At 48.7% G+C, this 15,239-nt stretch overlaps 1 protein-coding gene across 9 annotated transcripts in view; it reads right to left on the bottom strand.

The window, feature by feature from the left end:
* Nucleotides 1–15,239, bottom strand: part of LOC119970677 (caspase-3-like) — a 77,586-nt gene that overhangs the window by 33,863 nt on the left and 28,484 nt on the right. For all 9 annotated transcript variants that reach the window (XM_038805678.1, XM_038805679.1, XM_038805684.1 and 6 more), the window contains 2 exons: nucleotides 2,777–2,913; nucleotides 1,537–1,665 (listed from right to left, as the gene is read on the bottom strand). In XM_038805678.1, the coding sequence (XP_038661606.1) occupies nucleotides 1,537–1,665; nucleotides 2,777–2,913 (266 nt within the window). The remainder of the gene's footprint in view (nucleotides 1–1,536; nucleotides 1,666–2,776; nucleotides 2,914–15,239) is intronic.

Genomic DNA, 15,239 nt, shown 5'->3' with positions numbered 1-15,239 from the left:
GCCTCCAATGGCCTGGGAGACACCCCCAACCTCCCGGTTCCATTATGCTTGGTCCATGTTTGTGTGGACCAGTGTTAAACGGCACCATGACGAGGGCTCCCAGTCTATGGGCATTGTAGCTCAGGCTTCAGGATAATCTGGCGCAGACGTATTTAAGTGAGCCTATTGGCTCATTTAAATATGTTAATCTGGACCTCACCAGCGAGGGTGAGATCTGGATCTTGACGTCACGCGAGAGGGGCGTTCCGAGCGTCGCAAATCTCATGCGATATCTTGCGGGAGATTTAGCGGCCTTGCTGCGTCACCAAGTCGGGCGCGATGAGGCCGTTCGATTGTGGTCATGGAAAATTGCCTCATCTTGCCTCCCCAAAAATGGGTCCACTTGGGTGTGAACTATAAACATCATTCATTGACCACTGATTTACCAGTGTGATAACCAAGAGGCAATTCACATATATGACGAACAATTGAGCAAGCAAATAGATCAACAAGCTACCAGCAGGAATACTGTTACAACAGGAGAAACAAAAGTAATACAAAAAAATCATGCAGCTACAAGCTGCATAATCACTATGGTCATCTGTTAAGCTAAAGAAGAAAGATTGACAAAACACCTGTGTGATTTGCTTTGCAATAAATGAGCAAATGAAAAGGGGGTTTCTACAATGTCCACGCCTGAGAAATTAAGACAACACATTATACTAAATCCTCCAGTTAAAATTCCACCTCATATGCATAGGGATGTCATTGGATGGCAGAGAAATTCATGCAACATTGGAGAACGGCATGGGAATGAAGGTCAGATGTCTTACTATTTAGAATGTTGCATCATAATAGTAACTACCCGTTGAATCTGCTCCGTGGCTATAAAGCCATTTGGGACGACCCGTAACCATGAAAGGTGCTACATAAAGATAATTCTTTTTTGACTGATGGATGCTTTCTTTGGTTAACTACCTTAACAGAAAAATTTTAAAAATTCTACATCAGATGCAAAATGTTGCATTGTTTTCCCATAATTTTTCTTAATTTGTGGCTACTTTAATTCGATGACCCTTTTTCACTTACTCCAAACTAGTCATTACCTATACCTATTCACACCATCAAAATTCATAATTTTGAAAAATTTGTCCCCATTTAGACGGAAATGGTCTTAATATATCATCTCTTAGCACGATTAAAATAATGATTCATAACTACAACTGGAGCTGAAAATCATCAAGCATATCAATCACATTGTATTCAGTTTAACTTAGCCGCGACCATAGATTTTTTACAGTAAGAAGTCTTACAACACCAGGTTAAAGTCCAACAGGTTTGTTTCAAATCATTAGTTTTCGGAGCACTGCTCCTTCCTCAGATGAGCAGTGCTCCGAAAGCTAGTGATTTGAAACAAACCTGTTGGACTTTAACCTGGTGTTGTAAGACTGCTTACTGTGCTCGCCCGTCCAATGCCGGCATCTCCAGATCATAGATTTTTAAAAACTGTATTACTGCATCATACTAAATTTTATCCTGGTTTTGACAAATGCTTACCATTTTGCAGCTTTTCAACCATTTCATTGCATGTTTGATCATTATGAACCACAGCGTGAAAACCCAGTTTTTGAAACGTCCTGATCAAATTACCAGCATCTACATCTGTACCGTTACGTTTGCTCATGCCTAAAAACAATGTAGAATTATTCATAAAGTTAATAGGAAGAAATTTAATTCTAATTTTATCCTCTCATCCATGTTCTATCCAGCCATTCGTTCTACAATAGCTATCAGTTCTACGTCTGACAGCTTCTCAAATCATGCTGTTTGGGTAGCTTACAAGTTTCAGGGTCACTACAACAAGGTATTTGACCATCAAGAAACGTTAACAGTTATCCTGTTGCACCACAGTTGCAGCAGGACTCACTACTAGATAGGGATTTGGAACAGGAAACTGGTTTAATTTTCCACATGTTTTACCAGATTACACAAAGGTGAATGAACAATAGTGACTTTGTCACTGTCTTGTATGCAATCAGCTAATTCTATCAACCTGAGGATCTTCCTAGTGTCGGTAACATAAACTGTGCAAATGTATGGGTATTAAAACAGGTTATCTGCTAACTTTGATAAAATACCATAATTGCATGACCATTACTGATTATTGTATCGTGAAGTCTCAAGAACGGAGATATCTGACTATAATGTTTACGCAGATAAATAAACGTCTAGACACAAGTATTTCACATATAACAGTTTCATCTGTAAACAGAATACTCAGGAGTAGCACAAGTCGATTGTAAACTAGTAGGTTATGGCAGAGTGATAGTGTTACTGAACTAGTAATCCAGAGGCTCAGGCTAATGCTCTGGCGACATGGGTTCAAATCTCACCGCAGCAGCTGATGGAGTTTAAATGCAATATAAAGTGAGTCTCTGCAATGGCAATCATGACAACAATTGTTGATTATTGCAAAAACTCACCTGACTCATTAATGCCCTTCAGGAAAGGAAATCTACCAGCCTTATCTGATCTACTCTAGCCTATATGAGACTCCAGACACAGCAATATGATTGATGGCCCTCTGAAATAGTCTATCAAACCACTCAGTTCAAGTACAACTAGGAATGGGCAAATGCCAATATCTCATGAAAGAATAAAAAAGTAACTGCACTGGTTTTGATTCAAGCTTAATTTGAATACTAATCTACAAAGAACACAAAGTTATACAGAAATCTTCCATCCCAACCACCAATTTGATTTTGCACTCAAGCATAGTTAAAAAGGTATAATCTACCTGTTCTTGGATGGAAATTCTTATTGTTGAAGATAATACACATGCCAGTATGTTCAAAGTTCATGTTATATTTCATGTACGCATCTGGTACTGCATCCACTACAAGGGCATCGTCAATATGTTGCTTTTGGTTTCTTCTGGTAAGCAGGAACACAAATCAGTTTTAGTGTAATTCAAGACATGATAGTCAAGCGTTTAACCAAAATGCAACTTTTTACTTTCAAATTAGAGGGAAAAAATAAATCACAAAAGTGCTTAATTTCAATTTGAAGACAGAACAGAATTAGTGAATACTGTACTCCTGTTATGGTTGCTCTATGTACAACAACGAGAAAAAGGATGTGGGAAAATAAAATCTTATTGATATAAGTGGTGTGAACAATATTCTTGCGAGCCCCAAACAACACATTTAATATCATTGTCAATCCTGCCTTCACTTGATCATAGAATTTACAGTGCAGAAGGAGGCCATTCGGCCCATCGAGTCTGCACCGGCTCTTGGAAAGAGCACCCTACCCAAGGTTAACATCTCCACCCTATCCCCAATAACCCAGTAACCCCACCCAACACTAAGGGCAATTTTGGACACTAAGGGCAATTTATCATGGCCAATCCACCTAACCTGCACATCTTTGGACTGTGGGAGGAAACCGGAGCACCCGGAGTAAACCCCCGCACACACGGGGAGGATGTGCAGACTCTGCACAGACAGTGACCCAAGCCGGAATCAAACCTGGGACCCTGGAGCTGTTAAGCGATTGTTCTATCCACAATGCTACCGTGCTGCCCCTTCTCGCAAGATAAATCAGATTTACATAATCAACATTTTCAACTAATGTTTCATTTCCTAATTTCCAGACTCTTTCATCTGTTCTTTTCCTGGCTTACAACTTCCTTGCATCCTTCTTTGTTTTCTGTATCCAGAAGCTATAGAAGGCAAGCAATGTCCCCAGTGGTCCAATTGTCCCTTAGTGTCTAAGTGTCTAACGGTTAGGTGGAGTTACAAGGAAAGTACAGGAGAGTGGGCCTAGGTAGGGAAGCACTTAGAGGGTTGGTGTCGACTTTGATGGGCTGAATAGCCTCCTTCTGCACTGCAACGATTCTATGATCTCTCAAACTTCTATGATCATGCTTGTCACCTGGAGTAATTGGTGGCAAACGGTGGATACACTGGCGTGTGCGAAGGCCGATCTGTGCCTGGAAGGTTCTGTTGCAAACAATTGAATTTTGGATAGGTTGTTGTCCTCTTAGGATTTCCTCTTGTTAAGTTTTCTCTGCGTATGATTGCAGCATTTTTATTTGATTGCGCCAGCTACACAAATCCTAGACAAGCTTCTCTAAGGTCTCAAAGTCGATATTAAAACTCTCAACTAAGTGAAGCCTTCAGGGTGTACTTGTAGTGCTTACCTTGACCGTCATGAGACAGAAGAGTTTCTCTCAATATATAAAAAGAGGTCAAAGTAAACATAGGCCCCTTAGAGAATGAGGCTGGGAAATAATAATGGGAAACCAGGAAATTTGAAGAGTTAAAGAAATACTTAAAGACAACTATCTGAAACACCAGTCTTCACGGAGGAAGACACCAATAGCATTCCAAAAATAAATAATCAAGGGGCGGGGACAGGTGGGATAAATACAATAACATTCATGAGAGAAAAAGTATGAGAGAAACTAATGGGGCTAAAGGCCTACAAGTCCCCTGGAATTGATAGGTTGCATCCCAGGATATTAAAGGAAGTAGCTAGAGAGATAGCGGATGCACTGGCAGTAATCTTCCAAGGATCCTTAAATTCTGGAGAAGTCCCAGATGATTGGAAAATTGCTAATGTAACACCTTTATTCAAAAAAGGAGGAAGACAAAAAGTAAGTAACTAGAGGCCATTTAGCTTAATGAGAAGGTAAAAGTCCATTATAAAGGATGTAACAGCAGAACATTTAGAAATGCATAATATAATCAAGGAGTCAGCATGGCTTCATAAAAGGGAAATCATGCCTGTCAAATTTGAGAATTCTTTGAGGTGGTAATGAGCAGGGTAGGTGAAGGAGAACCAGTAGATATAATGGGCGAGATTCTCCGGACTCACGACGGTTCGGAGAATAGCGGGCGTCGGAAATTTTTACGGCGACGCTGTTCCGACGCCCTCCCGCTATTCTCCGAACCCCGCAAAATGTCGGAGTCGCCATTCCCGACAAACGCCTCCTTCCCGCCCCTGACACGACCAGAATCGCCACTAATAGACCGCCCCGCTATTCACCGGCCCGGATGGGCCGAAGTCCCAACGTCAAGGCGCCCTGTTTGGACGTCGTGAAACACACCTGCTTTTTAAATTCGTCAACCAGTCGGCCTGGCTGACGACTGCTTGGAGGAGGTCAGGGCACCACTCTGCGCACCGCTCAGCGCACCGCTCGAGTCTGGCCACAACGGGGAAGGCATCCCTGAGAACGGGAGGGGGTCCAGAGCGGGGGGAGTGTGGGGCGACGGGGGAGGCGACGGGGGAGGCAGTGGGGGAGACGGGGGAGGCAGTGGGGGAGACGGGGGAGGCAGTGGGGGAGACGGGGGAGGCAGTGGGGGCGACGGGGGAGGCAGTGGGGGCGACGGGGGAGGCAGTGGGGGCGACGGGGGAGGCAGTGGGGGCGACGGGGGAGGCAGTGGGGGCGACGGGGGAGGCAGTGGGGGCGACGGGGGAGGCAGTGGGGGCGACGGGGGAGGCAGTGGGGGCGACGGGGGAGGCAGTGGGGGCGACGGGGGAGGCAGTGGGGGAGACGGGGGAGGCAGTGGGGGAGACGGGGGAGGCAGTGGGGGGGCGACGGAGGGGGGGGGGGTTAGGTAGAGAGTGAGCCGTCCAACCCCGTAACAAAATGTCTGCCAGCATGCCATGGTGTGCCGGTGACGAGGACACGGCCGCTGGTTCCCCTGTGGCTTCCGGACACAGGCCACTGACGCACCCGTGAGGAGGCCATAGTTTACTGGCCGTTGGATGCAGAAAGTGACCAGGGGTTAGGCTGACCGCGTGTCAGCAGCGCGACCAGGCCACCGGGACACACTGGTATCCCATGGCTGGCGGCTGCCGAGGTGTCGACTAACCTCCGTCTAACATGTCCCGTTTCTCTGCCCCCCACCACCCTTCTGTAGGTTAGCACGATGTATGGGAACAGAACGGCTATGTTCTGCGCAGTGGTTGGGGCCGCTCTACTGGATTTGGAGATGCAGCAGCATCCACACCCACAACCCGCAGTGGCTGCAGGGCCAGCTGCAGCAGCAGAGGGAAGGGCCGAGGAGTTGCCAGTCGTCGAGCAGCATGGGGGGGGGAGGAGGAGGAGGAGGAGGAGGAAGAGGAAGAGGAAGAGGAGAGAGTGAGGGTGCAGCCACGGCGCCAGAGGCGACGACCAAAGCCGAGGGTGTACCGTGTCCGGGTCTCTTTCCTAACAATGCCGGACATCACCTGCAGGAGAAGACTCCGGCTGAGTAGGCAGACGGTGATACATATCTGCCAACTCCTGTCGCACCTCGCCCCACGTGGAACGGGGGGAGGACACGCGATCCCGGTAGCCATCAAGGTGACGGTCGCTCTGAACTTCTATGCTACCGGCTCCTTCCAGTCTCCGAGCGGGGACGTCTCCGGGATCTCCCAGTCATCGGTGCACAGGTGCATCCGGGATGTGACCGACGCCCTCTATGCCATCGCGGACCGCTACATCATCTTTCCCGAGGACCAAGCAAGTCAAGACTCACGAGCCCGTGGATTTGCCAGTGTGGCCGGGATACCGAGGGTTCAGGGGTCAATCGACTGTGTTCACGTCCCCATGCGCCCGCCTGCTGTGGACAAGGAAGTGTTCACAAACAGGAGGGGGACATACTCCATTAATGTCCAGGTGGTATGCGACCCCCACATGAGGTTCATGAACGTCTGTGCAAGGTTCCCAGGGAGTGTGCATGACTCCTACATACTAGCGCAGTCGTTCATCCCTGCGATGTTTGAGGGACGTCCCCCCCCGGCTGAGGGGCTGGTTGCTAGGTGACAGGGGTTATCCGCTGAGGTCTTGGCTGATGACGCCTATACGGAGGCCTCAGACCAATGCGGAAACACGATACAACGAGGCTCATGCAGCAACCAGGGGTGTGGTGGAGCGCTGCCTTGGCCTCCTGAAGATGAGATTCAGGTGCCTGGAGCCCTCCGAAGGGGCCCTGCAGTACCAGGCCGACAGGGTCGCTCGCATTGTAGTGGTCTGCTGTGCGCTGCACAACATCGCGATGCAGAGGGGAGATGACCTGTTGCAGGAGGCGGAGGGAGAAGCTAGTGGCAGTGGTGCCAGCACAGAGGAGGAGGAGGAGGAGGAGGAGGAGGAGGTAGGCGGAGTGGCGGGCGCAGAACGCAGACACGACCCAGGTGCTGGTGATGTCCAGGAGGCGGCACGACGGACCCGGCAAGGACGGCGGGCACGCGACGGCCTGGTGGCAGCACGGTTCACGCATCGCATGTGACGTCCCCGATGAACACCAAACCACCACCTGTATCGCTAGTCATGCAGAGGGTCACCACACAACTGCCACCACCACAACCCCCCCCTCAGTGTACACTGCTCCACTTCGACATGACGCTTATCACTGGGTACAGACGGAATGGCACAACATTGATGGCTGTGTCAGCGGGTGTGATCAGTGCCATGTGGAATGATGACAGCCCGCTCTGCGAAGAGCTGTGAGCTCAGAATCGTTAGAGAGAGTCTGACCCATGGCAATAGCTGAACCATCCACCTTGGTGGCCGCTGAGTTCGTCACTGACACTCCATCACGTGCCCGCGTGGGCTAGCTGTGGGAGGGGGGTAGGGGCAGGGACTGCACACCCGGCACCGAGGTTTCACCACCCGTCACCCCCAGCGACACTCGGTCACCATCACGATTCCTGTGGCTGTGGAACAATCACACGGTATTACAAGTAAGGTGGAACAGTGCGTTTAATATTAACAATTATTTACAGGTGCCCTAAGCCCCTACAACTAAACTGTGCCCTTCACCCGTGCCAACTTACTCAGTGTCTATCTTAGTTACCTTACGGGCCCTACCACTACGTCTAAGTGAATCCCCAGATGATACAGCAGGAGTGGAGGAGGATTGCTGCGAATCGCCCCCCTCGACTCGTTTCTCCTTGGCTATGCGTTTCCTGGGGCGACCCGGCCTTGATGGGCCAGACTGCTCTGCGGGCCTCTCGGGTGACATTGTGCCACCCTGCTCTGCCTGCTGCCCACCCGATGCACCAGGGATGGGACGGGGGGAGGCCGAGAATTCCGGGACGTCCCGTGATGGAGTTAATGGGACGGGCCCCGAAACCTCCTCCTCCCTCGGGGAGCCCGGTGGCCCCCGGGCCTCACTTTGGGACAGAGGTGCGAGCGGGGAGGTTCCCCGTCGCACCACCGACACCTGGCGCTGCCAGTCCTGGAGGCCTGCAACGGTATCCACCAGGATCCGAAGGTTTGCAGAGACGGAGTCCAGGGAGTTAGACATTCCCGCCAGGGACTGTGCGATCTCAACCTGTGTGTGCACGACGCCATCCAGCACATGTGTCAGGCGGTTGATGGTCTCCGCGACCGACTGCTGCGACTGTGCTATCGACTGCTGGGACTGTGCCATGGCCCGCAGGGCGCCGGCAATGTCGTTTTGGCTCTGGCACATTGCTGCCTGTGAGAGGGCAACCCTGTCCAGGGCCGAGGATGACGCGTGCACATTAACCCCAACGTCTTGCATAACCTGACCCATTGCCTCCACCGCGGATGCCACCCGTGCGGTGTCGGACTGGGTCTCTGCCATGAGCGGCACAACTCCCTGCTCTTGGACGCGGTTCGACTCCTCTAACAGCGTCTGCAGAGCCAGGAAGGCTGCCCTCCTCCCGCCATTGTTTCCCTGGGTTTCCTGAGGCATCGGCTGTGCGGGTGGGTTGAGAAACTCCAGGAACTCTGAAAACGTCTGGGAGCCAGCTGCATCCTGGGCCTGGTCTGGCCTCCGCGAGTCCGGGCCCTCTGTTGCTCCGACCTCCACCTGCTGTACCTGCTCAGCTGTGACCCAGGAGACTCATCACTAAATAGGCCCGCCGGGGTGTGTGTCTCTGGGATGATGGATGTGGTGGGAGAAAGCAGTGCCGCAAGCCCGACGCTCTCAATGTTTAGGGCCTCGTCCATGGTGTGGGGCTGCTCAGCGACAGGAGGGTTGTCCCTGGCCATTTCTGGTGGTGGTGGTGGACTTCGAACCCTCTGTGCGTCCTGGTCCGCTGATTGGGTTGGGGCGGATAGGGCTGCCCGCTGATCGGGCACCCTCTGTTGTGAGGCCCCGGGTGAGGTGGCGGCAGATTCCTGTCTCCGTCTGGAGGCAGACGGCCCTGGTCGTTCGGCATCACGTCCTAGGAAAGAGAATGAGACGGGTTATTTCGATTTGCTCGGCAGGCCGCTGGACGGTCCCAGTGGGCAGGGTTTGTGAAGGGACAGAGGATGGGGGAGGTGTCCCAGTGGGCAGGGTGTGTGAAGGGACAGAGGATGGGTGAGGGGTGAGTGTTTGTCAGGGAGGGTTGTCTCACTTGCTGCAGTTCCGCCAACCTCGCATTGCGCGATATCGCGGGTGGCAGACCTCCCAACAAGGTCCAGTGCCCTCTGTTCAAAGGTGCTGAGGGGGTGCAGGTTGGGCGAACCCCCTCCAGTCTTGTGCCGCTCACGGTGATTATGAGTGGCCTTGGCCTGTTGGGGGAGGGAACATAGGTAGATCATTACAAAACGGTAGGTATCAGCAGTCCGTTCAGATACTGGCACAGTTTGGGGGGGGCAAGTTGTCATAAGACGATTGCATCTCTCCTCGGGGCCAGAGCGCTGGGTCTGCGACAACTTTGTGAACCACCCTCAAATAACTCTGCCCCAATCCCCCCCCCCCCCCCCGTGCCCGGGGGGGGGGGGGGGGGGGGGGGTGCTTAAGTTAAGGGGGAGGGATGGTTGTGACTAGGGGGCACCCTCATGGCACTTACCCTGGCAGACCTGGTGAGGTCGTATAGCTTCTTCCTACATTGCTCTGCTGAGCGAGGGGTCTGCCCCACAGCACTGATGGCAGCAGCCACGTCACGCCAGGCCTGGCGTACCGCGCTGGCAGGTTGGCGATGCCCTCTCCGCGGGCGGATGATGCCCCTCCTCTGCTCCACGGCATCGAGCAGCGCCTCGACGTCAGCATCTACAAAGCGAGGAGCAGCTCTCCTCGGCTCCGACATCCTGCCCGACAGATTCTGTGGTCGCCCGCGCCTTTTTACGGCGTCGGGCGGCGTCACATGGGCGTGTTCGTGTCGTCGTCGCGTTCCGTCGTCATCACGCACGTAATTGACGCGGCCGCGCTACTAGCCCATTTCCAGGAAGTGAATCCGTCGGGAAATGAAGCCTTCGCGACCGTCGTAAAACGGTCCCGATTTTTACGACGGTTTTGCGACTTTCCGCGGGTGCGGAGAATTTCGCCCAATATACTTGAAAAGCATTTGAAAAGGTATCACACAAAAGGCTGCTTAATACTTAATAAGAGCCCATGGTGTTGGGGGTATTACATTAGGATGGATGGAGGATTGGCTAATAGGAGACAGAGATGGTGTGAGGGGCATTCTCAGGATGGCAATCTGTAACTAGTGGTTGGGACCCGTGCTTGGGCCACAGTTATTCACACTATATACTAATGACTTGGACACGGGAATGAATGCACTATCAGCATGTTGCGGATGACACAAAAATAGGTGGGAAGGCAAGTGGTGAGGATGACACAAAAAGTCTACAGAGGGATAGACACAGGTTAGGTGAGTGGGCAAAAACTTGACACATGGAATATAATGCAGGACAATGTGAAGTTAAACACTTTGGTAGGAAGAATAAATGAGCTGAATATTATTTAAATAGAGAAAGACTGCAGAAAACTGCAGCACAGAGTTTTGGGGTTGTCGTGTATAAATCACAAAATGTTAGCATGCATATTCAGCAGGTAATTGGGAAGTGTAAGGATCCTCCCTGATGATTCCCTTATTTCCCCTTTCTTTAGTTTTTTGCGGTTATCAATTTGATCCATGGAAGCTTAATGGACACGCATCTTTAAATCAGGCAGCAGAGTGAAGGAGGAATTCAAGAAGTTGCAATAGAGTATATGGTAATAGTTTTCGAGCAGCAGAACTCAGACTTTGTTGCACCCAAGTGATGGGGTGGGACTATGTTCAAATGGTGATCATGAATTAGCCAAAAGGTTGCATTCTGCCCAGTAACAGGTGGCGATTGGGTCCTACCCGAGTGGGATGACGTCCAGAGACCTGGACGCTTAAGGAAGGAGTTGCGAGTGCCTGCTCTCCATCTCTTCTCTCTCCAGAAATGCTGTGAGCTACTGTATTTCTAAACCTACAGAGAACCTTCTGAATGAATCAATCTACAGTGAAAACCATTACAACTGAAAACAGACTGCAACCTGAAAGGCTAGTTTGAAGGAAAGTGTGCTAAAAGACAACTATCTGAAACAAAGACACTATCCTTTTTCTTATTATTTTCACCCCTCTCTTCCTATTATGTATAGGATGTGGAGATGCCGGCGTTGGACTGGGGTGAGCACAGTAAGAAGTCTTACAACACCAAGTTAAAGTCCAACAGGTTTGTTTTGAATCACTAGCTTTCAGAGCACAGCTCCTTCCTCACCTGAGGAAGCTAGTGCTCCAAAAGCTAGTGATTTGAAACAAACCTGTTGGACTTTAACTTGGTGTTGTAAGACTTCTTACTGTATTATATGGTTAACGAGTTGTATTTGCTGCACATTTCATTATAGCTTTTGTTATTAATAAAAAGTAATTGTACATAGCTTTACAAACTTAGTGACTGTAATTATTGGGCAGCCAAGGGCCAAAGACTGTATTTTTCTAAAAATTAATTATTAATTTAATTGTGCTGTGATTCCGAGTCAAGGGGGATTGCAATTGACCACACCCTGGCTCAAGATGTCATAACAGAAGGCAAAAGGAATGTTGGCCTTTACTTCAAAGGGAATGGAGTATAAAAATAGGGAAGTCCTGCTAAAACTACACAAGGCACTAGTTAGACCACACCTGCTGTGAATAGTTTGGTCCCCTTATTTAAAGAAAGATATACTGGCATTGGAGGGTCTCCAGAGAAGGTTCTCTAGGTTGATCCTGGGTATAAAGGGATTTTCTCACGGAGAGGTTGAGTTGGTTGCGCCTATAATCATTGGAGTTTAGAAGAACAAGAGGTGACTTTATTCATAAGTTCATAAGATATAGGAGCGGAATTAGGCGATTCGGCCCGTCGAGTCTGCTCTGCTATTCTATCACGGCTGAGATGTTCCCCATCTGCTACCTACAATGTTACAGGCCAAGATCTGGATTGCGAAATCAGACAGAGCATGGCCTCCTTAGAACACATGACCTAGGAGCAGAAGTAGGCAATTTAGCCTCCCGAGCCAAACATATCAATGTGATCATGGCTGATACCATCCTGGCCTCAACATCGTACTGTCCGTTCTCCATAACCCTTCAACCTATGAGCAATTAAAAATCTAACTCCTCCTTAAATTGACTCACTGCTCCTGCATCCACCGCACTCTGGGGTAGCGAATTCCACAGATTCGCAATCCTTTGGGAGAAGTAGTTTTTCCTCAAATGTTTTAAATTTGCTATCACTTATTTGAAGATTATGACCTCTTGTTTTAGAATGCCCCACAAAAGGAAGCATCCGCTCCACAATTACTTTATCCATACCTTTTAGCATCTTGTATACCTCAATTAGATCTTCCCTCATTCTTCTAAACACTAGATAGTATAGGCTTAAACTACTCAATCTCTCCTCAGAAGACAAACCCCTCATCTCTGGAATTAATCTAGTGAACCTCCTCTGAACTGCCTCCAATGCCACTACATCTTTCCTCAAATAAGGGGACCAAAACTGTGCACAATACTCCAGGTGCAGTCTTACCAATGCTTTGTATAGCTGCAACGACACTTCCTTACTGTTGTACTCAATTTCTAAATGCCAACATTCCATTTGCTTTCAGTTATTATCTGCTGCACCTGCATGCTTGTTGTCTGTGAATCATGCACGAGGATACCCAGATCCCTCTGCAACAGGGCACCCCAAAGTCTCTCCCCATTTAGATAAGTTGCCTTTCCATTTTTTCGACCAAAATGCATGACCTCATACGTATCCACGTTAAACTCCATCTGCCACATTTTGGCCCATTCTCCTAACCATCTATATCCATTTGTAAGGTTCTTATTTCAAATGTGGCTATAGAACCTTCTATCCCTGTATCCAAGTCGTTAATATACATTGTAAATAGCTGGACCCAACCCTGTGGCACCCTACTAGTTACATCTTGCCATCCAGAAAGAGACCCATTTATCCCGACTCTCTGTCTCCTGTCCGTCAGTCAGTCTTCTATCCAAGCTAGTAGGTTACCCCATATCTCATGTGATCTCACCTTGTGAATTAACCTTCCGGAAGTCCAGATATACTGCATCTACAGGATCCCCATTATCCACTTTGCTTGTTACATCTTTGAAGAACTCAAAACAAATTAGTCAAACATGATTTGCCCTTCATAAAATTATGCTGACTCTGATGAATAGCGCTTTGACTTTCCAAATCTTCTGATATTACATCCTTGATAATTGATTCTAACAATTTTCCAGCAACTGATGTTAAACTAACTGGTCTGTAATTTCCCAAATTCTGCCTCCTTCCCTTTTGAATAAGGGCGTTACTTTAGCATTTTTCCAATCCACTGTAACCTTTCCCAAGTCCATGGAATTTTGGAATATTGTAACCAATGGATCCACTATCTCTGCTGCCACTTCCTTCAACACCCTAGGATGTAGGACATCAGGCCCTGGGGACTTGTCTGCCCTCAATCCCAAGACATTTAAGATTCTCAGTGGGCTCACAGGTTAAATGCCGAGAGGATGTTTCTCCTTGTGGAAGGGTCTAGGACTGAAGAGCATAATCAAAAAGAGTAAAGGGTGACCCATATAAGGCACAGATCAGGAGGAATCTTTTCTCGCCGAGTGTAGTGAATCTGTGGAATTCTTTACTGCAAAAAGCTGTAGAGATTGGGTCGTTAAGGTATGTTCAAGGCTGAGATAGACAGATTTTTAACCAGTAAGAGAATCAGGGGTTATGGGGATAAGGTGGGAAAGTGGAGTTGAAGAGTGTATCAGATTAAGTATGATGTCTTGAATGGCCGAACAGACTCGATGGGCCGAGTGACCTACTTCTGTCCTACATCTTATGGTGGTAGCATCTCAGACTTAAACTCTCCATGGAGGATTTGCTTTGCGAAGCAAATGTCTAGCGTTTTACCAGCCTAAGTTGTGACTTTCTCAATATGATGTGGAAGCTTGGCATATCAGCTCAGTGAGCACCTCAGTGCCTGATATTTAATGCTGTCATCTGATGTTCAGAAACTTCCAAGTGGAAGTTGCTGAGATTCTTGATGTGACACCGTTCCACTGCAAAGTCTTGCATGCAGAGAGCAGAGTGGGCATGACGATTGCTTGTTGGTAGGTAGACTTGCTCTCCATTCCAAGACTGACATATGAAGTCTGCCATAGACCACACTTGTTTTAACAATTCTTAAATGCATCTCGTCATCAATATGGACGACTCAAGATATATCAAGGTATATCTGGACTTCCGGAAGGTTAATTCACAAGGTGAGGTCACATGGGATATGGGGTAACCTACTAGCACGGCCCAGATAACTGACTTACTGACTGCTTACAGGTTCTGATCATGGACGGAAGATAGGCTGTCCCGCAGAAGGTTGTCACATATTTTCAGTTTTCAAGCTGACATCATTGCAGGACAAGTCCAAGCTCCATGCTACTTGAGCCTTCTCCAATGCACACATGAACTTGCCAAAACCAACGAGGCCACAAAGCCATTTTAATAATGCTAACATTAGCAAAGTAGCATAACTGATTAAGGAATGAAAAGATGTCAAACAATGTGTTAAAACACGCATCACCTCTGATTGGAGACATTCCTGCATCTCAAATTCAATTGAGGTCAGGTTAGTATTACTGCAGATGTCAATGTTTTTGGTGTCCCATCGGCTGGGATTTAATAGTCTGTTGGAAGTGGGCTAGGTGGCGGGCAGGCCAAGTTAATTACAGAGGAAGCCATGCACCTCATTCCTGCTAGTGGGAAAATGGATCTGCATTTAATGAATGGTGGGAATGGACTAACGCGAGGAACCCACCCACTGGCTTATTAGACGCATTATTGAGCCACTTAAAGGCAATTGTCAGAGCCCAGCAGGAAATAGTGGCTCAGGAATTCCCAAGCATTTGCCTGGGTTTTCCAGACCTCCTGAAGGCCACCTAGCAAACCCTGAATGGTCTCCTCAGAGAGTGTCCCAATTTTAAAGACAATTAACACCCAATGAAGGGACCTGGCATCAGGAAGG

The sequence above is a fragment of the Scyliorhinus canicula genome, chromosome 8 (assembly GCF_902713615.1).
Source record: "Scyliorhinus canicula chromosome 8, sScyCan1.1, whole genome shotgun sequence".
Classification (NCBI taxonomy): Eukaryota; Metazoa; Chordata; class Chondrichthyes; order Carcharhiniformes; family Scyliorhinidae; genus Scyliorhinus; species Scyliorhinus canicula.
Note: the sequence above shows the minus strand (reverse complement) of the source record. Positions and strands in the feature narration are given on the sequence as shown.